This window comes from Dipodomys merriami, unplaced genomic scaffold (genome assembly GCF_024711535.1).
Source record: "Dipodomys merriami isolate MVZ:Mamm:240054 unplaced genomic scaffold, mDipMer1.0.p SCAF_20, whole genome shotgun sequence".
NCBI classification, from domain to species: Eukaryota; Metazoa; Chordata; class Mammalia; order Rodentia; family Heteromyidae; genus Dipodomys; species Dipodomys merriami.
In genome coordinates this window covers 25,131,316-25,157,500 of record NW_027203382.1, presented here as the reverse complement: position 1 = coordinate 25,157,500, position 26,185 = coordinate 25,131,316, and the positions used below count along the sequence as shown (strand labels likewise).

At 38.6% G+C, this 26,185-nt stretch overlaps 1 protein-coding gene across 6 annotated transcripts in view; it reads right to left on the bottom strand.

The window, feature by feature from the left end:
• The window catches only part of Mast4 (microtubule associated serine/threonine kinase family member 4), a 602,193-nt gene that overhangs the window by 258,966 nt on the left and 317,042 nt on the right, over positions 1-26,185 (bottom strand). For 5 of the 6 annotated variants that reach the window (XM_070031269.1, XM_070031266.1, XM_070031265.1 and 2 more), the window contains one exon: positions 20,026-20,057. In XM_070031269.1, coding sequence (XP_069887370.1) covers positions 20,026-20,057 — 32 coding nt within the window. Of the gene's footprint in view, positions 1-5,445; positions 5,482-20,025; positions 20,058-26,185 lie in introns of all 6 variants that reach the window. The other variant, XM_070031264.1, reaches the window with a different exon arrangement.

Below are 26,185 nucleotides of genomic sequence, written 5' to 3'. Positions count from 1 at the left end.
GGTGAGCCTTCATTTTGAAATCCCCTGCTGCCAACGCCTGTTCTTACTGTCCCTGGCTAAGCTCTGAAGATAAGGCAGTGAAATTCCCTAACCTGAATGCACCTCAGGAGAACAATTCTTCCACCAGACTCACATTAGATACAGGAGCCTTTAACTATCCAGTTTCTTTTAATCAGTGATACTGCTTTTGGCTTTGCAGACATCAGTGCAAAGCTGTGAAGACCCCACTTTTTATTGTGGCCCTACGATGGGGAACAATCCATTTCAAAGTGGGCTAAGCTCCTGGGGTTCCTGTGCTGGGACAGCTCACTCAGGTCTCTGAGGAGCTTGGGCATAGAGGAGATTTTAAAAAAAGTTCTTCTGAATGGTCCATTGAAAGAAAAATATGTGTCAGTCACAGTGGCCCTACAGATGTGATAGTACTTTCCACAGCTGGAAATCTGAGAAGTTAAAAATGCAATGGCCTTCAAAGATCTGGTGGAGACTTTGTCAGATAAATGGGAGGTTAGAGCACGCATACCTCCCTAAATTGAAGAATGATGAGGTGCTCCCCTTCCTGTGAAAATTCTGCTCATTCTTACAAAAATTTTCCACACTTCAGGATGGCATTACTCCCCCTACTGAATACAACTGCAATTATATTTAAAATGTCTTTACCTTTGATCGCTTTGATAGATTCATGTTTGAAGTTTCTATTCACCACATTTCAATAGTCCTATCTCTTCCTAAGAGATAGTACACTGGCCTTTAACAAATGCAATACTCAGAGATGGAAGCTATGCTGTTTCTTTTTTTCTCCCCTATGTAGTTTTTTTCAGTCATTAGAATTTGAATGCTAGCGGAAATGACAGCAGAAAGCAGAGGAGACTGACATTTAAACATTCACATGGATAAAGATATTGTGGGGATTAATAGTAAGAGATCAAATTGAACATGCCATTTTAAAAGGCACTCCTTTGACCTGGCTTAACCTGGGAAGTTAAATGCAGCTGGCAGCTCACAATAAGGTTCCCCAAAGATAGAAGCAGCTATTCTGCTTTAAGACTCACAGGATGTGGGTCTCTGACTACTGACCCAATGGCTGCATCCAAATAAATGGAGCATTCTCAATGCATTTCTTAGTGGCTAGAAGACTCTCCAACAGGAAAAAGCAAGCACTCAGTCACAATTAGAGTGGATTTGCCATTTGTATAGTGAGCCCAGGGCCAGGGTAGTTCCATCCCCAAAAGAACTCACTTTCTTTGGGAGATGCCTCATTTGAAATAGCCCTGACAGAGCTATTTAAAATGAAAGCAATATGGAAGTCAATAGCATCAGTGGATCTGTTGCATGGTTATTTTGGTACCTTCTGTATGTAGGAGTTTTAGTACATTCTAGTGGTGAGTTAAAGCAAAACAGAGATGGGAGGCTGGTAAGGTTTGATTTTGAAGCCATTTAAGATGGTGTCAAACTCAGGAATGCAATATTTAATAAGGTGACATTTTAAAAAGAAAAAGATAATACAGATTTGATAGAATCACAGTAAGTTACCCCTGGCCATGATTAGCCAACCTTTCCAAGTCTGATAGCAATAACTCATGTATACAAACTATTTTTTCTTCATTTGGACTTAATTTTAGCTGAAGTATTATATTTTCCATTTTCAAAATTATAATATCATATAAAGTTGTTTTCTTTCCGTTAGACCTAGATTTAAAATGCCTATAAACTGGGAGCTGGTGGCTCACATCTACAATCCTAGCTACTCAGGCAGCTAAGATCTGAGGAACGTGGTTCAAAGCCAGATTGGGCAGGAAAGTCCATGAGACTCTTACGTCCAATAAAACATCAAAGAAACTGGAACTGAAGCTGTGTCTTGTGTTAGAACAGTGGACTTGAGCTTAGGGATAGTGCTCAGGTTCCGAGTTTAAGCCTCAGGATCCGCATCAAAAACAAACAAAAACAATGCCTATGAACTAAAATGGACTCCAATTGCTATTTAGTCTCAGAAGGGGATCTTTGACCTTAAAGGTGCTTCTTTGAATACAGGATCAGAAAGTCTTTTGGAGGTGCGTTGTCGTTTTCTAGGCAGCATAGCTTCACCCTCACTTGGTCAGCATCTTTACAGGTAGACTAAGGGGCTATAATTCAATTTGTTGTTAAATAATATAATAATAATATACAATATAAAGAGCTGTCAAATCAACAAACCATTTCTTTATAGTCAGTGTTGCAGTTTTAGGGTATCCCTTCATTTTTTAAGTTCTATGAACAATATTTATTTTTATTATTATAGACTTACATTTCGTGCCTATTTATCAGTTCATGTCCTATGTTCTACATAGGCTTTCTTTAACATCTTGTTCCATTTAGATAAATGGTTCGCCTGGTTTCAGAAATAATAAAGCCCATAGCCACAGCACTGGCCATAGACTCTTTTAGGCACTCCAAGCCTTGGTGATAGGTAGTTGTTTATGTTCATTTAACAAAACCAGAGATTCTCTATTCTAACTTAAACTGTTGTACTCTTCAAGGTCTTTAGAGATTGGACAGCCCAGGAACAAATAAAAGTCTTAAATACTTAGCAGTATTATGATAGAAACCTGATTTATTGCTATTAATCTTAGGACATGTTATTTGTTGGTTTTTTAGTGGTTTTAAATTTCCAGGATTCTATCTACATTTTCAAATAATTTTGCTTTAAGATGAACAATTCCACATTTACATAGATACACATAATTATATTTGAGATGTATTCTAATTATATTGTGTTATATTTATGTTTATCAACTCTTGTCAGTTTTGATGATGATTAAAACTTGGGTGCAGGAAACACACTTTGGAGTTGATGAAAATACAGCTTATGCAGATCCTTGGAAACATGATAAGCCTTTTATTTAGCACAGTTTGTATCATTTGTCATCTTCACATATTTCATGATTGACTCTTGGCTTTGGATAGTACAACTTGTTTTGGCAGTTTGTAAATAACATTTCCTCTTTGCTGATTAACTATTGGCCAGCAGAAAGTCCTTCAATTTGGTTCATCTGTCCTTGAGAGCCCAATCTCAACACATAGTTGAAAACATCCTCGCTCTTTAGGCAAAGTATCATTCTAAAACCATCAAAATTCTGTCTCCTTCAACTGTGACACCCAGTTATGCTCCACCACAGCTTCTACTCAAAAAAAAATCCAGATATCCTTTAGGAGAGAGTGGTAGTAGAAACAAAGATTTGTGTACATGAAATAACTTTTAGAAATTTCCATGAGTACTAGGTAAGAGAGAGGAGAAAACTGTTATCTTCTTTATAAAATTCTAGAGAAGCTTCTTTTGTTTTAACTCAATAAAGATCATTAATTCAGATAGATAGATATCTAATTAGCTAGCTAGATAAGTATAGACAAAGACACATATATGCAAAAAACGTGTCACAACAATTCATTTGTTTGAATTATATATTAGCCAGCTGCTGGTGGCTTATGCCTTTAATCCTAGCTACTCAGGAGGCTGAGACCTGAGGATCATGGTTTGAAGCCAGCCTGGACAGGAAAGTCCATGAGACTCTTATTTTCAATTAACCACAAGGAAACCAGAAGTGGAACTGTGATAGAGCTCAAAGTAGTAGGGCAAAAAAGCTCAGGGACAGCGCCCAGGCGCTGAGTTCAAGCCCCACAATCAAGAAAAAAGGAAAACAAACAAAAAACAAAACAAACAACTCATAGAAACCTTAATTTTTAAGACAAAATTCTCTATTTCAACATATGTCAATGAATAGAAATTGGAAAAAAACTAATTTCTTGATCATTTCATTGTGATAGTTCCTACATAATCAAATAAACATAGCCTGACCCTCCATGAAGAAGTCCTCTGCTTCAAATACAAGTACAACCCTCATCTCTATTTGGGTATGTGCTCATTTTTAAGCTAACGTGACCAGTACTGTGAACATGAGTTTTAGTGTTTATTAGGAAAACCACAACAGTGTTTAATACTTTTATATCATACCAACCAAAGTATCCTAAAGCAATTCAAGGATGTGAGTATAATTAAGCTAAAATCACATTAATATAAAAGTTAAGAATTGTCAAAAATACCTCCCGTATTATACAAGTTTCCCTAAAATTTCAGATATGACAATTTTTGAAGTATAATATTCACCCTGAAACACAAGAGAATCAAATCACAAATTATTCCAAAATGTAAAGTTCATTATGTGCTTCAGTCATACTTCCTTGTTCATATTGTTATACAGATACACCCCCTTAACCAATGTAGATAAAAGTGTCCTTCATGGTTTGGTACATAAATAGAATGATAAATTTCTCAGAATGTTACAATCAATGAAAGCTTTACCCTTAAGCCTTAATATTGTAATCTTTTTCTTAGAAAGAAAAACAGATTGTGTCTACACAACGTTTCTACATTTCTTCATCTTAGAATAATTGTACAGTTATTACCAAGATAAAGTAAAACTGTGCTCAAAGAATAGAAATATTCCTTTATCTATAAATGCTTCTTAATTAGCAGCACCAAGTACAGATCCTATACTGGAAACTATTCATTGTGTTTGTATTTTTGTATTAAACACATCTAAGAAAACAATTCTCCAATTTAAATCTTTAGATTTAATAATCAGAAAAGAAAGTTAAAGCAGTGATATAAAATGTGAAGATTAATAAAGGAGAGCTTACCAAACATTACAATCACCAGAGAACCATTGCATTCCAAACCAAATAATTGTTACAGAAAGACAAAGATCAGATCAGATCCAAACACAGGTCCAAATATATATATCTATATATATATATCTATATATATCTATATGTATATGTGTCATAAGTGTATATATATGTCATATTTACATGTGACAAGGGTCACTTTTCAGTTCATGAAAAGATAGCTTCTTTTACTAAGACTTTAATAACTAGATTGAATGTTTTTTTTTAAATTTTGGGCAAAAAATTTAAGAGAATGTTTGATTCACCCTGGGGCAGACAATATCACATTCAGCATAATACATAATACATATATATATAATATATCATAAAGGAACACACACATATGATTAAACAATAATTAACAATACTCATTCGGCAAAAGATACTATAAACAGAGATAAGAACTGAACAATACCTTATATACATATAACTAAAGACCAAATATGTAAAACACAAGCACTCCTAGAAATTGAAAATGGAAAAATGAGTTGTGGAAATGAACAGGAAATGGAGAAAATGGAAATTTCAATGAAGAACACCCATAAAAAACAGCCATATGCTCAACATCAGTGGAGTAAAGGAAACGTAGATTGATCATCACAAATAGTGAGACTGTCAAGAATTAAAAAGAATTGTGGTATCCAGTGCTGGTGAGAATGTAGGAAATGGGTAGTGTCATGTTCAGAGGTGACTTGCTATTACTTCAGGTAAGCTAGCAACATCTATTAAAATTAAAAGTACACATACCGTTTGACCAAGCAATTCCACTTCTGGGAATCTATCCTATAGAAAAAAAAAGGACCAGTTCATAAGGAAGTACAAAGATGTTCATTGCAGCATTGCTTGTTGAGGGGTAGGGGCAAAGGTACTGAGAACAGTCTGATTGTCAATGAATGGAGGAGTTGTGAAATGAAATGTATATCAATCATGTTGGTTACTATATAATTATTTAAATGAATGGGTGAATCCATCTCTACTGACTTGGAAGACAGATAAAGTAAGAAAAATGAATTGAAAAGTGAGTGCTTGGCTTTCTTGTTAAGACAGCAGCAATAACCACAGAAAATTAATGTATGTGTATGAAGCAAGGATCAGAAGGATGCACACCAACATAACAATGATGATCTAAGGTGAAGTATGGAGACAGGTTGGAAGGGAGTAGGAATCATCTACTTTGTCTTTGAATATCTTTGCACTGTTTCAGGAGTTACAGTGAGCACAATTATTACTCTTTTTAAAGTCATTTTTGAGGCCATAGTTAATAAAACCTACTAGTTTTTATCAGTGGTAATACTTACTTCTAGACATGCATTTTTAGTAAAGTAATAGTGAATGAACAAACATTGCCTCTTTGCTTATGCCAGGCTCCCCAGTGTTCAGTTTTGGTGGCTTGCCAAAATCAGCTTCATGTGTGTTTCCCTGATGTGTGGTAGGGCTGACAACACTCCATTTCCATTTCCATTTCTAAAAAGTCTAAACCACTGCAACTCTCACGGGGCGGTGCATCACATCCTTTCTTCATCCTGTGGCCCTCTCCTCAACCACTGGACATCATCTAGGCATTCTTCCTCTCTCACTGTCCCTGGGTTGGAAAATAAGCTCTCCATTGCAATTCTTCCTCCTGGAACACATGTGGCTTCCTTTGGGATCAGCTTGAAATCATTATGTGAGATGCACCAGGAACCATCCACCTGATCATTACCCTTCAGCTATCTTGAAAAATTTCAGACAAACTATGGACTCATTCATTTTGGTCATTCATTCCTCAGCCCAGTTTCTCTAGCCTGGGTCACTCATTTCCTCCATAAGCACTTCCTGAAGGGAATACTGTCCTCATCCCTCTCCATACTGTAACAACTATAAATAGTATAAATATTCTCTTCGATTTCCAACACTACTGTTTCATTGTCATTTCTAGTCAACTCTTCATAGCTCCTTAACTGAACCTCGAGATTCAATGCAATTACAAGATTAAAAAAAAACCCTCCACATTATTTTTTTAGAATTGGACAAATGACGTCTGTAGTTAAAAACCTATAAAGGTGGAAGACTAACACTATTGCTATCTAGATTCACCACCAAGCCACTGTAATCAAAGCAGTATGGTACTGGAATAAAAACAAATACCTACCAATGAAACAGAATAGAAAGTCTGTAAACAGACATACTCATATAGTAACAATTGAATTTTGACAGAGACACATAGAACTATCAGTGGATACTTAATCCCTTCTCCCAAAACTTAAGATTTCAGGATCAGAAATGTTCAACCTATAGGAGACTTACTTATAAAAATAAAGAAATTAAAATAACATAAATGTCCATTAACAAGTATGTACATATTCAAGCTGTAGAAATGCCATTTAATGTTTAGTAATTTAATATTAATACTATTTACAAAAAATAATGATTGTTACTTACCCATGCAATAATATGGATCAATTTCAATTTGATCATGCTAAGAGAAAAATGACATACTTTCCCAATAGTCCATACATTATCATTTAATTTATTTAAGTTTCTGAGAATACAAACTAATATTTGCTGATGGAAATCATTGGTAGTAGAATACTTTGGAGGTGCACAGGTGGAGGAAAGGATTACAAAAAGGCAGAAGGAAAATTCATATTCCATTATCTTGCTTGTGACGGTACCTGCATAGGTATGTGTGTGTGTCTGTGTGTCTGTGTGTCGTGTGTGTGTGTGTGTGTGTGTGTATGTGTGTGTGTGTCTTGGAGAGAATTTATAAAGTTCTGTATATAATTTTTGTAGTTTAAATTTTTAAAAACATTTTTATTACCTTTAAATGGTTGTACCGCGGGGTGTCAATTCACTATGTTTGTTTATGAGTATAATGCAATCTTGATCAATGTTACCTCTTTCATCCTTCTCTCTCTATCTCCACTCATTCCTTCAGGTCACCTTGGTCCATTTTCACACATGGACGTTGAGTATTTTGACTGTATTCTCTCACCCTTCCTCTCTCCATTCACCTGCACTTCTCCTGGACCACCCCTCCCCATAATTTAAAATGTTTGTTTTTGTGGTTCTGGGGACAGAACCTTTAGACCCATGCTGTCAGCAAGTGCTGCATCACTGAATGATACTTTCACCCTAAATTAAAAATTCAATTATGTGCAATTTATTGTATGTTAATGATAAAATGGGAACACACAATGTTAACTGGTACAATAGGTGTGATTTAAAGGGCTCTTGGGACAGCTGGGGCGTGTTCATGCCACATGTAATTCTGTGAGAGAAGCCATTTGTGAGACAGGGCTGTTTTGTTTTGTCATTACAATTTTTGCTATACTTTAAGACAGACAGAATTCACATAGCCAAGGAGTAATATGCATCTATAGTGGGGAATGACGGGACAAAGACTCATTTTGTGACCAGTTAAGTTTGCTTGGCTTTAGTTCTTCTTTTAAACACCTGGAAAGGCCACTGCTGCCATCATTATTTTTACAAATATCTTAAAAATGTTTATGAACAACAGCCTTCAGGAAAAACAAAACAACAGGGAGCTAAGAGGCTTGAATCCTCACCTATCATAATTAAGTAATATGCTTTTATCCAGATGTTTGATGGCAGTATTTCCCTGATTCTATCAGAACCAATTGAATTTACATACAAATTAATAACTTAGAACTCTACCTAAAAAGGCCATCATTGTTCCCGTAAGACATGAAACCTGTGAACTGATCTATTAATTTCATTATAGTATGTGCTAGCTAGTGCATTTTTAAAACACACTTCATCACTTCCAAGTACTTCTTTAATCCACAAGGACTGTTTTTAGCATTTCAACTAATTTATCACAGACAATAAAAAATCTTCCACTTATTCTTCCGGATAATTGATTCTTGATTTGTTAAGATACTAAACACTATGCTTCACACCTTTAAATGCAAAACCTCTGGTAAATGCATTTATGTGCCCCACACAAAACAAATACTAATATTTATTTCCTTGGCAAAGAGGCTAAAGGCATTGGAGTAGTGATCAAAACTTATTCTTGGGGGGCTGGGAAGGTGGCTCAGTGGTAGAGTGCTTGCCTTGCATGCATGAGGCCCTGGGTTTGATTCCTCAGCACCACATAAGCAAAAAGAAAAAAGCTGGAAGTGGCACTGTGGCTCAAGTGGTAGAATGCTAGCCTTGAGCTGAAGAGCTGAGAGACAGCACCCAGGCCCAGAGTTCAGGCTCCATGACTGGACCAAAACAAACAAACAAACAAACAAAAAATAACTTATTCTTGGGTCTTACTGCCAATCCTAGAGGAAGAGCCCTATTCTCTTTGGAGTAAACATGAACACTTCTTCTACATTAGCTCCATGTAGAAGTCACAAGGTGCCAACTTGTCAAAGCAAATGCCCTCCTTAACAATTAAAAATGTAAAAGAGTCTAAGAGATAACCTCTGGCTCAAAATGCATCTCTCTTAGGAACACACAGACCTCCTATACCAAATAACAATAAAGACTGTGAGGGAAAATCCATGGTTAGGAAGCATTCAGACTCTGCCAATGTTACCTAAGGTTAACCCCAAGGATCTCGGTGACATGCAAAAGCTAAAAATCAGGGGTTTTTTGTTGTTGTTGTTTTTCTCATGCACATAATTCCAAGTTGCAGCAGGAAGTACCCTAGCAGGAATGAGAGAGAAGGGGAACTGTTAGGTAGGCAGAGATTAAAAAGTGGCAGACCTAACATGTGAGAGGTAGCTCATGTCCCATCATGGCATTTCTTGTTCCCATGGTGTCTTGGACTCCTGCTCAAATGCCTTTTCCCACCATGCTGTTAGTTCTCATTCAATTTTTTTTCTTCCTGTAATGCCTTGGGTGCCTGCTCCATTAATGAAGATAAGGAAGTCATCAAGCAATCAGCTCCAAGACCAGGGGAGGTGTATAGCACAAGGAAGGTGGCTCAGTGGTAGAGTGCTAGCCTCACATGCATGAGGCCTTGGGTTTGATTCCTTAGCACCACATAAGCAGAAAAAGCCAGAAGTGGTGCTGTGGCTCAAGTGATAGAGCACTAGCCTTGAGTTGAACAGCTGAGGGACAGTGCCCAGGCCCAGAGTTCAGCACCACCACCACCACCACCACCAAAACCCTCTGAGAAAACTCTGTTGGAATCTTCTCTGGGCCTTTCTTTAGCCCTTGATTGCTTTCTTTCATGGCTTTCCTTTTTGTTTCAAATAACCTAACTCTGTTTATCTTTAAAAAAATTCCCAAAGTATATTCTCTGTCAATACATTCTGACAAAGAACATTTTCATGGAAGTGAATACAAGATACCAAGTTGTTTCTTGACAGATTTTATTTTTACAACAGGCATTTATTTTAAAAAACCTCTCCCTCATTACCATACGTGTTTAAATTCATTATTAAAATTTACATTCTAGAACAATTAAAATATATTCACATAGGCTAGGTTCAAATTCATACCTGCTATTTATGTCCACAGGCAAATCAAACTTATAGACTACAGTCAATAAAATCTTCCCTCTCATGCAATTATGTTGCCTGAACTACTTATGTGGACTCTGAACAGGAAGAGGCAAAAGTTGTCTGGGTGAAGTAAGGCATAGCTCAGACTTGGAGGAAAAGTGTGGAGATACTGGCATGGCTCATCGACAGGTCTTATGTTCCAATATGTAAGCACACCAATGACCTCCCAGAGTTATCTCAGAGGAGATAACTTTATAAAACAACATGTTAAAAGACAATGAATCTTAGATAAAAGAAATACACTGCCTGGATCTCAGAGGGTGAAGTCGTGCTTGCCTAGTGCTGTCACAATGAGTGACAGAGAAGGGAGCTGGATTCTCAGGACTTGCCTGGGGTAAGGAGCTGGCAGAAATCTAAAGGAGAAACACCACAATACAAGCAGAATCTCACTGCCCCCTGGTTCCTCTCAGGGCCCCAGGGGACCCAACTTGCCACCATACAGTGTGGGTAAACAGAGAACAATACTGGATTCAGCTCCCCGCTCACATGTCTCATTGGATAAAGGATATATTTGGGGGTTGCCAGTTACTGCAGCTGGGATGGTCACACTCCCGGTTCCCACCAGAACAGCCATCAGTAGTGCCTTTATTACTCGGAGGTACACTTTGCTCCTGGTAGTGCAAGGGATGTGAACTGAGGGTTTGCTCTCAGATGCAGGGGGGTAAGTGGAAACTTTTATGAAGAGTTTGCCTGCTTTTCAAAATGTTCCAAGAAAACTGCAACAGCAAGGTAAGTCAGGCATGCCATGGTGCCTGCCCTTTATTTGGTCCACACTGTCAGGATCCACACTAACCATCTACAGAACCAAACGCATCTTCTCCAGTGTCAGCATCTGTGTTCCTGACTCAAGCACCTTGACCTCAAGAAAGAAAGGTCTGTCCTGGTCCCTGGTAGTGAAGAATCCTGGATTCTGCTCATGGTTCACAACAATGCACTGTCTGAACTTACGTAGGTCCCCCAAACCCTCTGAGTTGCCTGAATCTCATTAATCAAACAAAGCTATTTTAAAACAAGATTTCTCCTAAGGTTTCTTCCATCTCCGATACCCTATGATTAAGATTTTCCATGTGGGCAGTTTTAACAGCCCAAGTCATTCTCTTCAACACTTATTTGTCCCAAAACACAGTTTCAAGAAGTGACCTGCACTCCATGCTGAGGAGTGATGGATTATTCTGGCAGAAGGGTCACTGAGCATAGGGAGTTGGTGCTCTCACCTCCTAATGATTCAGAGAGAAAGTGTTGGGTCTGTCTTCACTGCACACCTGAGGCCTCTCATTATCAGAGTTGGCCACCTACCTACCAAAATATGTAAGGCAGACGGACCTCCTCCTCCTCTCTACATTGCAACAAAACTGCCCCTTTGGAAAACACTCAATAATGTGGCTATAAAGGGAGCATCCCCAGCCTACTGACTTATTTTTATTTTGTTTTTTTATTTTTGTAATTCAACAGAGGAAAAATGAGCGATCTCTTTACAGTTGGGGAGAGAGGAAAATGTAATTCCCAGAGCATTTATTTAACAAAAATATACAGAACTTACTATATACCTGGCACTATGATAAACATTTTTATAAATACTAAGTTAGTAATCTAAACAATCCAAGATGTAGCAGTGTCTCCAACTTACACAAGAAGAAACAAGGCACAGAGAGGTTAAGTCGCAGCTAGTTAAATGGCAGAGCCAGAATTCATACCCAGGCAGTGTGGCTTCTGAGACCACATTCTGAAAGGCTATGCAGTGATTGCCTGTTAGCGTGACAGCCCTAAAAAGATGGCTTTCAGTGAGAATGCATGTGTACCTATCTGTCTTACTAGGCAGGACTTTTTGTACCAGCCTTGCTCAAAGAGATTGCTCCCTTTTGAAAAAACCCTCCTCACAATCTTATTGGACTCAGATTTGCTAAACACACAACACACACACACACACACACACACACACACACAACACACACACACACACACACACACAACTAGTAATTATATAGTGAGAAACTTCCCTTCATGCCCCAAAACACCCTACCACTGAATACAGCCACCCTCACCAAGCTTACCTGAGATCAGTAGGCCTCAAATAGAAGTGACATTTTAGATTCATTTTGAGAATTGGTTGAAAGTACACAGTCCCCACCCCCTTACACACATCCACATCCACACACACATCCACATAAACACACACACCCTACTGATCCATATGGTAGAAGGTGTTTGGAAGTATATTTATATTTTGATGAAACTAAACCACCCCAGGTAACCTAGCCTTTTCCTCTAACTTCCAAAGGTAAGCACATCAATCCCCCCTTGTTTCTGTCTCCACACCTGACATCCTGGCTCACAAGAGACAAACTCATGCTGGAGAAGAGGTGCTGCGAACACCTGCCAAATACCACCCTGGCTACTCGATGAATATATAAATGCAATTGACATTCTCCCACAGCCTGAAATCCTCTCCTTACTCTAGGATATATTACACCACTCTCTTTTTATATAAACATGCCACTTTAAATGCTAATTCAGATGCAACACTCAATTTTCTCTTTGTTTTGTTTTTGGATTTCTAACATTCAAAATGACACTGGGCTTCTATTTGGCTTTGACAATAGATAGTTTGAATTCTTGCTTCATTATTTGTGTGTGGGGGTGGGGAGGGTAGAGCGTGTTAAGGAGAAAATAAATTTATTTTAAATCATATCCAAATATGGCCTAGGTGTCCTTTATTTTTGTTTGATATAAACTCTTTTCCCCTCTTTCGGGAAACGCTGCCTTCACCTTGCTGAAAATCTCATAAATCTATTTTGAATCAGTGGTAAAGACCAAGGTGATTCCCTCCACTTGCATTCTGGAAATAACCTCATTTTACTCAGAATACTTTTCTAAACAGCCAGTCAAGGCATTATGTTCTGAAACATCTGAGGCCTGAATTTAAGTCTTCATTTAAAAAAATACCTAGACCTACATCTAGCAATTACATCAACCCAATCCTATTCAATTACATACAAGGCCACTTCTTATCTTGTCTCAAAATGAGGAATTCCAATTTAGACATACCCTAGTCCAAAGCAGGCAATTCCTTGCAGGCACTGTGAGCCACACACCAGCCACACGCTAAGCCCAGGGCTCAGCTCTGCCCACAGGATTCCAAGGGGAAGCAGTAGCCTCCGCCTCTATGTCTCAAACCCTCTTTGACAATATTCTCTCTGCTGATCCCTCTCATCTTCTACCCCATCTCCCTGGATACTTTCCTAGCTATACCCAAGAAAGTCAAAGTTAGAAAGAAGTAAAATAAAGTTATCATCCTTGTTTATACACCTATTTATTCATGTAGCAAAAGGGCTTTTAGAAACACTCAACTCTCTATCAGCCTTGTCTCTCTGGCCAGTGTACCAAAGCATCCCATTAATGAACCACCTTCTGCTGTGCCCAAAGGTACATGTATTGCATTCAAGTGCCCAGGCAAAAACATTTTCAAGATCCCAGTGTGCTGGGATACTGGCAACAGAGTAGATGTGATAAACATGTACTGCATCTTTCAGGAGATCCCGGCAAAGCTACTACTAGTCAATAGGCACATACTGCATTTATTTTATGCCAACCCTACTGCTCTCCAACCCAGAACAGTGAAAGAAAAGGGGATTGGGGAAGGAATATAAGAACACTACAGAGCAGACTATTATTTGAGATGCTAGTATTGTTGTAACATTAAGAGCTTCAAATAGAGAGATGGGCATAGGAGGATCATAGTTGGAGGCCAGCCTTGGCCAAAATTAAGTCATACCCTATTTCACAAATAAGCCAGTTATAAGCTACTCAGAAGGTTGCGATGTAAAGATCATGGTTTGAAGCCAGCTCAGGCATGAAAGTCCATGAGACTCTTATTTCCAATAAACTACTCAGAAAAAGTCAGAAGTGGCACTGTGGCTCAAGTGGTAGAGCACTAGGCTTGAACACAGAAAGCCTCAGGGAGAGAGCCTAGGACATGAGTGCAAGCCCCAGTATTGGCCAAAAAAGTGTTTTAAAAAGTAATCCAGGTATAGTGGTACACATCTGCAATTCTAGCTACTTAGTAGATAGAGATGTAATTGGAGATCAGCCAGGGCAAAAAAAAAATGAGAGTATATCTGGAAAAATGCCAACACAAAACAAACCTAAAGCCAAAAGAACTCAGGGAGGGTCAAGTACTTGCCTAATAAGTGTAAGGTCCTAAGTTCAATCTCTACCCCTCCCTTCATTTTTTTTTTTGGGGGGGGTCTGGTCGTGGGGCCTGAACTCTGGGCCTGGGCACTGTCCCTCAGCTCTTCAGCTCAAGGCTAGCGCTCTATCACTTGAGCCACAGCGCCACTTCCGGCTTTTTTCTTTTTGCTTATGTGGTGCTGAGGAATCGAACCCAGGGCCTCTTACATGCAAGGCAAGCGCTCTACCACTGAGACACCTTCCCATCCCCATCCCTCCCTTCATTTTTAAAATAAATAGACCAAGAATCTTAAATGGATTCAGAGGTAAGGGTAATTTCAATACTCCCAGCAATTCCTCAGCAGACTCCTCCAGGACTGCTGGGCACATGAGAAGCTGCTTCTGCTGAGTGCTCCTTGAAAAGCATCTTAAAATCTGTTGTGGCCAAAGAACACAGAAGCAAAGAAACCACCCAACTATCAGTCATTGCTTCTTATTAAGATAAAGTGATAATTGCAGATAATTTATAGATCCCAGACCTACAGGGCTCCACAAAACAATGCACCAAGGTCCATAATTAAACAAGGTAGAGGAAAGGCCATGTTGAGTAGCAGGAAGAATCTACTGCTAAGAATAGACAGTACAATTTCCCTCTTCTCTGCATGGAGAAATCTGAAAGACCATTAAAAAGCAGCAGGGGAGGATGTGAGGAAGGCCACCCCAGCCAATTTCCTGCTCCTCTCCCAGGGCATAAGCACTACCAAGGCACTCTAGGGAATTGCAAAGAAAAGGACGTCTCTGTCCTAGAGAGCTGTTTATTTGGGCAATTAACAAAACACAAAGGGGTCCTTTGAAAATAAGTGGTAGCTGCCAGGGATACCTCAGTTTTGTCCCCAACCATCCATTAGCTCCCACACAGGGCTTTTTCACTTTTTCTACTTTCTTTGCCTAAAAGCAAACTCTTCCCAGAGAGATCTCCACTTAGAAATGTCATTTCAGATCTGAAGTTCTAAATAGAGACAGGCAGAGAGCTTCAGTAAGAGGCATTACCACAATGGTAATGTCCTTTTAGACAGACTTTGCAAGTTAGTTACATCAAGAGAGTTTCTACGTGGCACACTGAGTTTAGACCATTTGGCTGCTGACATCTACCACATGGCCATTCGTGAAGCAGGCTCCTTGACAGGTGAGGTACTGGGCAGGGCACATTCACTCCCTCTAGGCTCCCTGTCCAGTGGAGAGATAGCCAGCAATAGCAATAGTGGACACATCACTGAACTGGGCATCTTGTTGACCAACCACAAAGAACAGCCAGGCATAGCTGTAACTCTTCAAAGGGCTAAAAACTCAGGCAACAAATCTTGTGTTTCTAAAGGCAAGTTGTTCATTATATATGCAATTGCTAAGTTTGCCTTCTCTCCTACCCCAAGGCAGCATATAACAGGCGGCTCAAGGATACCAATATTTATGATCACAATTTGTCCATAGTGCTGTGGCATTAATCAATAAGCCTTCCAGTTACAAAATTGTTTTCATTTGGGCCAATCTTCATCAAGTGAAACAAACAAACAAAAAATTCAGAAAACAAAACACAGGTATGAACTACTATTATAATCAAATAATCTTTACATAATTTTTCTTTTAATTATTTTAAAATCAATGTGAATGCTTGGTCAAAACAGTCTGAATTCTGTTTTCACATATTCACTTGGTATTTTCAGTAAATTGTTTCAAGATTACCAAAGTATAGAGGGTAGAGTATATATACCACCACACATGATGCATGAAACTTCTTGTGGAAGAAGTTTCACGTCCATTTTTGTCACTTCTTGTACAAGTGATCTTCATCACAATTTGCTTCTCATTCATGTTTTTTACACTTCTCTGTAAATATTTTTAATATTTAAAATAATGTAATAATTCTTTTGCATATTTTAAAACTCTCTATATAAATTCTAACTTGCTTCTTGAATTGTCATTATGTTTTTAGCAATTACTTTATATTCCTGTTGGTATGGTCATTGGGATTCAGTCACTTTACCTGCTGTATAGTATTCCATTGTATAGATCTATTGTGATTTTTGACAGGGGTAGGAACTCTGGAAGCCTAAGTATGATACAGAGGGAGCTAGAACACAGAAAAAAAAATTTAGGAAGATAAAGGGCCTGAAAGCCCTTGAAATCACTTGTGGAACTAGTACCATTTTGCCTGCAAGACATCACTTTAAAGGTCACAATCACCTTTCTGCACCTTTTTAAGTAGCTAATAAGAAAAGGAATTCAAGACCATTCTTGACAAGATAATCACAAACTGAAAACTTAGGGCAATTCAAATTTTGCATAATAAAATATAGTTTGCTCTTTTTTTGTAAAATATTTTTTATTGTAAAGGGACTGTACGGAGGGGTTACAGTTACATGAGTAAGGTGATGAGGACATTTCCTATCTAGCATTGTTACCCCCTCCTTTGTTTTTCCCCTGCCATCCCTTCTCTCCCTACCTCCCCAACTCTTCCCTACCTCAAGTTGTCAATTTCATTTATGACATAGTGTCTTGTACATCTCATTTTTACAATAGGTCAACCTGTATCCTTGTTTCAGCATTTTGTTATTTCCCTTCCCCTCCTCAAATTAGAAAAATGTATATACAAGATGCAGGGCACCAGAATCAAATACAGTGACAACAGGGATGATACCATAGGGGGAAGAACATACAAAAGAAACAAAAAAAATCACATACTTTCAGTTAATAACACAAGGCATGTTTTCCATGTTGGTTTGTTTTCCATAAAGGAAAGCTTTCTAAAAAACATAATATATGCTTCTATCCTGTGATTATGGACACAGAAGTTATCATTAAGCTTATTTGAAATCAATATTTAAAATTTTTCAACTAAACGAAAAAAATCCCTTTAAGCTTCAGAATGACAAAGCTTCAAGATACACAAATTACAAGCAGAAGATGTCAAACCCAGGTGCTTTCTTCCTAGACCTGCAAAGGTGCACACTTCTGTCTAATTCAATCACATGGCTTGGTAACCAAAGACAACGAGGCCTCCTTCACACTGAGTGCTGTTGTTCACAGCTAACATGAGCTGGAAGGACTCAGCACCCAGAGAAGGCATGCAAAGTATTGCTACACAAGGCAACCTATGTGATGGTGTGAATCCGGCTTCATAATTAGATACTGCATACTGGCTAACACTGAGACCTAACAAAGGTATATTTGTGCCCTTCTTCATTAGACTCATCAAAATCATCAATGAACATTGTGCAAGAAGAGTGATTATTGGCTCTTTTTGTGGTATTCTCCAAAAATGCTGCGTGCCTCTGTATCTAGAATAGCTGTGTCAGGCATCATGAAGGCTTTGGAAGATGTTTATATTTAACAGAAAATACAAACGACCATGTTTATTTGGGGGCTGTTTATCTGTAAGTCTTAGTTGTTACAAAATTCACTGGAAACAGTAGCTGTATGTTGACATATACACTGTGCCTTATTTTATCATCTGATTGGTCAATCAATTTTTATTAGGGGAGATTTCAAATGACTTGTATAATTCAAACTAGTGCCTTCAAATAAAGTCATTTCATTATTCCTTTTTCATTAAAGATTTAGTTCTCTCAAGTGAAAGAATTTGATTATTTTCTCTCTGCATCACACCAATGCATGGCTATCAGTTAATACGAACAGAATTGAGAGCTGCAAAAGGAGAAATAACTCTTAAACAGATAGAAAGGAATGTAATTTCCTAATTTATATGATTTTAATTATGAATTATTTTAATATGTTATTCTAAAGGTATAAGTAAATCCAAATGTTACGTATGAAAAGGTTAAAAGCAAACTTTTACCAAAATTCTTAAGTTTTCAAATAAAACATAAAAAAATCCAGGGTACAGAGAAAATAAGATACTTTAATCCTAGGATGATATTACACCAAGTATTATTTCTATATTTTTTTTTTTTTTTTTTTTTTGGTCAGTCGTGGGGCTTGATCTCTGGGCTTGGGTGCTGTCCCTGCGCTCTTCAGCTTAAGACAACCACTCTATCACTTGAGCCACAGCTATACTTCTGGTTTTCTAGGAGATAAGAGTCTCACAGACTTTCCTGCTCAGGCTGGCTTTGAACCTCGATCCTCAGATCTCAGTCTCCTGAGTAGCTAGGATTACAGGCATGAGCCATGGGCCCAGCATGTATTCTTTATTTCATGATGATGAGAAATACAAAAAATTGCAAAAGTTAAAACTTTTCCAAGTTTAGGGAAGAGAAACTCCTAAACATGATGCCAAAGAGGAAAGTGTTTTATTCTAAGGGCATTTCCTGGTGCCAGCTATTCAGCCATTCATCTCCAGCACAGAGAAGTGGGACTTGGAAATTACTGACAATTAGGCAAGTTTTCCAAAAGTAATGCTCTAATTTCTACCTGACAGCCCAAACTTGAGAAACAAAGGGGTGAAAAAAGATAGGAAGAGGAAGGGAGGGAGTGAGGAAGGGAAGGCCGGAGGAAGAAAAGTGAAAGAGAAAAAAGAAAGGAATGAAAGAAAATGAATCAAAATACAAATAGTTCAATTTGGGTTCCTGGATGCAAAGGCTGAAATTTTCCAAAATTTAAACAAAAAGAAGACACTCACCATCTATATTTTTAATCCTCCATAGGAGGATTTGCAAAAAATCTTATTTAAACTCTATAGTATTTTAAATCCATTAACTTCCTCAACATAAACCAGACAGCAGGTCCAAATATTTTAAGATCCTTACATAGTACTACTTACACAGCACCACTTGACAACCAAACCTATTTATACTAATAGTAATAGAATACTAAATGCAAACGATTTCATCCTGCAAATTGCTAATGAAACAAAAATGTTATCATTTAAACAAATAAGAGTATCGCTTTAAAAATGAAAGACTGAAACACTATGAAGAACCTATCCAGAATCATAAGTCTTATTATAATGCAAAAACATTATATGAATCAGTTTTGTAAGAAATAGATCTAATCAAATCAAATTTAGCTGGCAGCTGTGAGGGCAATCTAACTGCAATATCTGTCACCCCACTGATTACCAGAGTTGATCTGGCCAACCTGGCTGGTGGGGTGTCTGCTTTGCTCCCTCACCTCTCCAGATGTACCTATCCCAGAATCAGTGGGTACACAGCCATACTTGCAGGAAGGGTAGAAGGGCCCCTGTGCTCTACTGCTACAATCTCCAAACAAGCTCTCAAGTTGAGCTGACTTGAAGCCTTCATGAATTCAAATGCAAATCTACATAACTGACTCTATAAAATCCATAGTAGAAAGAATACTTGTGGACTTCCAGAACATACAGATAAGCACTAAATCTTGATTTGAATCAATTTATATTGTCTGCAAACCACATGTTTCTGCTTGGTTATATAATGGAATTTTTTAAAGTTAAGATTCTCCCAGGAATAAATACGTATTTTGTTTTACAACACTCATAAGAAATAAGTCCTAGAAATTAGAGTGAAATCATTACTATTTGACTTCCATAAAAAAATGCAATTTTTTTGTTTTCTTAATTCAGTAGATTATCATTCATCTTCCAACTGCCACTAAAGCCTCACCAGTCAAAGAACAATCACATTATAAACTAAACAAGAAAATAAAACAAAGTATTATTACTTACAGACTTCCTCTTCGGGGGAGACTCAGCTCCTTCTGTAAAAGAAAAAAAAACATATAGAAGATGTTGTATTAATCTTAGATTACCAGGACACCAATGAGTAACATAAAGTTTAGCATCATCATCTTTCATTATATCTGATTTGGTATTTTCTATACTGAAAAAAACTTAAAAGCCGTAATTTCTTTCTGGATTTCTCCTTATTCTGTTTTCATTTATGCAAGGTAAAAAGGTTTCAATGGATTGTTGAAGTTACAAACATGGTGTATCTGCATTTTGTAGCACAGGAAACATCAGCCCTCTCAAGCCAATTACAGTAAAATAGAGTTGAGAAGCTCAGCCCTACAATTGTGCATGAAAAGAACCAAAGAGCTTCTGCAAACAGGAAACAGATATAAGTAGTAGGGGAAAATTTTCAGGATTATAATTAAATGAAAGGTAAAATGAAAGGAGCGATTAAATCAGATTATCCAATCAGATGATCTTAACCTCAAAAGAAACAAATTTATGCAAAACATCACATGTACCAAATATTATCCTTTATTATTTAAAAAGATGATAGGATTTCCTTCTAGAATCATTTCTCAAAACAAATTTGCATTATTTACTTAGGATATTGAAAAGTAGGTTAATGAACCTCTAAAAGGTAACCAAACAGCCACAATTACCAGAGTGTTTATAGTTTTTAAAGGATGCTCTCACACTTATCACAAATTAAGATCATTATCTATCTAATCACAGAGAGGCTGAGGAAAATATAAAAGAAGAAGAAGCAAAATCAAGCAAGGAAGCAAGCCAACCAAACAAATAAAATCGGATTCAGAAATACTTCCACCCACTAATGAAGTTTCCAAAGCTGGGCTCCTCAAGAAAGATTTCTTGATGATGATAATTAAAGACTAGGAAGCAATGAGTCATCTGGCTACTTAAAATGATGTATACCCTGAATCCAGAAGATTCAACAAAATTAGGTTATTCATACCCAGAATTCTCTCTCTTTTTTTTTTCCTTTGAGAAGCTCCAGCATTACTATGGAAAGATATTTCCCACCTGGCCTTCACACTCACTTTTCCTGTGGCATATTTTTGTTGGAACCAGAAATGTCTATCATGGGCGGCAACCTCTTACAGCTTCTAAACATTTCAGTGTGATTTACTTTAGCCTTGCTTAGAGAAAATGGCCTAAAGAGCCTCAGACAAGCGAGAGAAAGTCTGAGACATGGGCTCTAAACATAAGATGCCCTCCTATTAACTGGAAAATGCATTTCCAGAGTTATAATAATCGTATCACTGGTTAGTAGCAGGGAGATGAATGGATCATTTGAGGAATGGAAGTGTCTTTCCCTCAAAAGCAACCCTTTTCTTAGTAGGTTTGTAGGACTCAGTGGTGAATGCTTTCTTTTGTTGTTGTCTACTTTTGCTTTTTTCCCTTTTTTTCTTCTTGACTCTTTTATTATCCCCAAGAAATTATAGTGTTTGCTGAAGTTAGCTCCCTGATTCTGAAACATAAACATGCCTTCATTTACTAAAGTCCCAGATAACAAGAGTCTCTAAAGAGAATTTTTCTTGGAAGATGAAATGCACACAGAAAACCAACCAGCGATCTTTCACATATGTATCTTTGATTAGGGCAAGCACTAGAAATCAGTTTTATATTCAGGTTTGAAATAAAAGGGTGGGGAGGGAGAATTCCCTAGAGGTAACAGTGTACCTGATTACTTCTTTTAGAAAAGAGCTGAGGCCTACTGCATAGTAAAAAGGCTGGTGCTCACTTGCGTAAAACTGTTCTACCTAGTAAGCAGATGTCATGGTAGCACAGATGATGCAAAAAGTGCTGGATGCTCGTAGCTCACACCTGTAATCCTAGTTGCTCACTAGGCTGAGATCTGAGAATTGAAGTTCAAAGCCAGCCCAGGCAGGAAAGTCCATGAGACTCTTAGCTCCAATTAACCAACAAAAAGTTGGAAGTGGAGCTGAGCGCTAGCCCTAAGTGAAAAAAAGCTAAAGGACAGCACCCAGACACTGTATTCAATCCCTTAGTACTGGCACAAAAGCACGCATGCACACACACACACACACACACACACACACACACACACACACACACACACACGCACACACACACACAAACCAGAACAACAACAACAACAAAAAGAAATTAGATGTTGTGTTTTGGTCTTTTTAAACCACATGTGCAAACCGATGAATGTAAGAGGAAAAGGGCCAAATGAATGACCCAAATAGTTCAGTCAGTCATCTTCACTCAAATAACAGACCATGAACCTGCGGCTCCATTCTGAGAAAAGCTGCTGAAACAGCAGGAAAAGGAATAAAAACCAGAAGCCTTTTAATCAGAAGCCTTTCCAGTAGGTCTAGAATTATGAGTTCTAAACAAGAAGAAAGGTGACAATGGGTGACACAGCCCTGGTACTCCATAGGATAGCAGTCAGCACTCGAAGATGAGGACCAGAGGCCATTTAATAGGCCACTGTCAACTGACCTGAAGCTCGGGTGCTAACCAAGCTAGGGAGCTAATCCACCTGACCGCTTGAATGTCAGGCTCGGCACTGGAAACTCAATTTGGTAGCAAATTGGAATCAGATGTGATGGTAATAAAGTGAGAGAAATGAATGTGCCGTGGCCAAGACCTTGTGAACAGTAGCTGAAAAAGTCTGCAGATGCCAGGGGGCTAAGCAATTGCAGACAAAGCAGAGAGCAGCGGCTGCCCTAATGGATGGGGACCGCATGCTGATAAATCTAAGCAGGTCAGAGGTCCATGAACAGCATCAAGACACTTTACAGCCTCGGTTCCTGAAGTATACTCGTGTGTGTGTGTGTGTGTGTGTGTGTGTGTGTGTGTGTGTGTTCATTTCATCCTCATAATGTCAGGATAAGGTCACTAACACATGCTTAGATAATTAGATAAGACCTGTGATTACTAGTCTGCTTGGCGTAAGAACTAAAACGTTTAGTGTTAGGTAAGATTTGAAGATGGAAAGAAAAGTGGAATAAAAAAAGGAGAATTGGGGGTAGGAAATATCCATCAGACCCAAACAATAGGCTACTTATTATCACCTGAATATAAAAAATTCTTGAGAATTCATTTAAGAATTACTATCGATATTGATTACTCGATGAATCTGAATAGGTTTTAGTTTCTGCTGATCACTTTTCCTGATATTTATATCTTCCTAAAATTAACAAAAATTCATACTGAAAATAAAGGGGAAATGCAATCAATCTAGTCTGAGAGTTCTGTCATCTTTCTTGAGATTCCGTTGATAAGACAGATGCCACTACTGGAAAGTGAAGCAGGAAGTTTCCACAGATTAGGAGTCTGAAGCCAGCCTAGACAGCTTACACAGACCTACTTCAAAAATAAAGATGGAAGACACCACAGGGTTCCTCAAATCCAGGAAGAGAACTCATGGAGAGTCCATGATGACAAGAAAGAAACATCCTTGCCCACAAAAATAGTTTTATTCTTGAAGACAATAGAGATATCTGCAGACTGGTCTTACATGTCCAAGCAATGTTCACAGTGGTAATTTAAAAGAAGTTGATAGCGTTTAATAGGCATTGAACAGTTCTACCTACACAAATGAAAGTATCTGGCAACCAGAGGCAGCAGTGGTGTTCACTAGACAAGATGTTGAAAATGAACCCTAAAACTTGAGGGTGGGGAAGAAAGGGAAAAGCAGGGAGAGAGCGAGGGAAGGGGTAACACTATCCAAAAAGGAATGTCCTTTTCACCTGACTTCTGTAGCTGTAGATCCTTTGTAAATCCCCTATATAGTAACAATTTAGTGGATCCCTGAATTTATGTTTTGAAAGACAAAGGAGGTTTACAGAAGTCCAAGGAATTAAGTAAACAGTACCTCCACATCAATGAGCAGGCTTATTTCCCCTGCCCTTGAGAGTGGGTTATGATGTGATGATTCCCTTCCGAAGAAGCGGGTGTGGGAAGGAAACAAGTACCGGGTTTCAGTGGAGACACCACAGAGACCACACACGTTACTTAGACCAATACTTGATTATGACTAGGGAAACCAGTGGTGAAGTCCTGACATCAGACACCCTCTGATAACCTCTGATAAATGATGAGAAATCACTTCCTACTCTGGTATACTATTTAAAAATCCCTAATTCCATAAAAAAATCATCAGGCAGTCATATGCCAGTGGCTCACACCTATCCTAATGAGTCACGAGGCTGAGATCTGAGGATCATGATTCAAAGCCAGCCTTGGTAGAAAAGTTAATGAAAGTCTTATCTCCAATTAATCAATAAAAATCTGGAAGTGGGGTTGTAGTTTCAGTGGTAGAGTGCTAGCCTTAAGAAAAAAAAGTCAGGGCTGGGAAGGTAGCTCAGTGGTAGAGCGCTTGCCTTGCATGCCTGAGGCCCTGGGTTCGATTCCTCAGCACCACATAAGCAAAAAGAAAAAAGCCCGAAGTGGCGCTGTGGCTCAAGTGGTAGAGCACTAGCCTTGAGCTGAAGAGCTGAGGGACAGTGCCCAGGCCCAGAGTTCAGGCCCCACGACCGGACCAAAAAAAAAAAAAAAGAAAGAAAAAAAAGTCAGCCATACTGCCCAGATCCTGAATTCAGGCCCTAGGACAAGCACAAAACAAAACAAACAAACAAAAAGCAAAGCATCAGACAAATCCAAATGAAGAGAATGAAGAAATATTCTGCGAAATGCTGTCAGTACCCTTTAAACAATACAGATGTGGAACAAAGAACGCTTGCGAAACCATCATAAATCAGAGGATACTAATGAGACAGGATGAATGAATGCAATGTAGGATCTTGACTTGGATTCTGGAACCAGAAAAAAGACACGAGTGGAAAACTTGGTGATCATAGTCTATAATTTACTTGTTGGTAAACTATATTTACTTCATTTCAATGAATGTGTCAAATGTCAAGGTTACCAGTTAGCATTAGAGGAACTGGGTAAAAGATATTCTCTCAATTATCCTGCAATTATTCTATAAATCTAAAATTATTCAAATTTTTAAGCAGGTTATTTGAAAAAGAGTTAAAGAAAACTGGAGCTAGTGGGCAATGAAAGAGATAGACAAATACCCAGTATTTTAAGTCCATTTAAAAGCAATATCTAACAACCACTTCAGAAGACTATAGAGATAGTCTAGAATTAGTCAATGGCTGAGATCAGCAGTGAAGAGGCTGCAAAGCAGTCACACTTGAGACCTATTTCCATAGAATTTATGAAAGAATTAGAAGTAGCTGGGTGTGGTAGCTCAAACATGTAAGCCTAGCTACTTGGGAACAGACATCAGGGAACCCCAGCTCAAGGCCAGCCTGAGAAAAAACATTGGAGAGATGCCATCTGATTCAATTTCTGGGCATTGTGGTAAGAACCTGTTGTGCTCAGTGACACAAGGAATCACAAATAGGAGAATGGTGGTCCAGGCCATCAGGGCAAAAAGCAAAATACTATCTGGAAAATATCAGCACACAAAGAGGCTGCAGGTGGGGCTGGGAAGGTGGCTCAGTGGTAGAGTGCTTGCCTTGCATGCATGAGGCCCTGGGTTCGATTCCTCAGCACCACATAAGCAAAAAGAAAAAAGCCGGAAGTAGCGCTGTGGCTCAAGTGGTAGAGCACTAGCCTTGAGATGAAGAGCTGAGGGACAGTGCCCAGGCCCAGAGTTCAGGCCCCATGACCAGACCTCCCCCCCCAAAAAAAAGAGGCTGCAGGTGTGGCTCAAGTGGTAGAGTCCTCTCCTAGCAAGCATGAGTTCCTGAGTTCAACCATCAGTACCATTAAAAAGAAAAATCAGGGCTGGGAAGGTGGCTCAGTGGTAGAGTGCTTGCCTAACATGCATGAGGCCCTGGGTTCAATTCCTCAGCACCACATAAGCAGGAAAAAAAAATCAAACACATTTTGCACTCTGACATTCAAGAATTCTGGCGAGCTGGGTGTTAGAGGCTCAAACTGACAATCCTAGCTACTCACCGGGCTGAGATCTGAAATTTTCAGTTTGAAGCTAGCCTGAGCAGACCAATCTGAGACTCTTATTTCCAATTAACTGGCAAAAAGCTGAAAGTGAAGGTGTGGCTCAAGTGTGGCTCAAGCAAAAGTGTAAGGCCCTAAGTTCAAGCCCCAGTACCAGAAAAAAGACAAGAAGAATTCTGCCTGCATG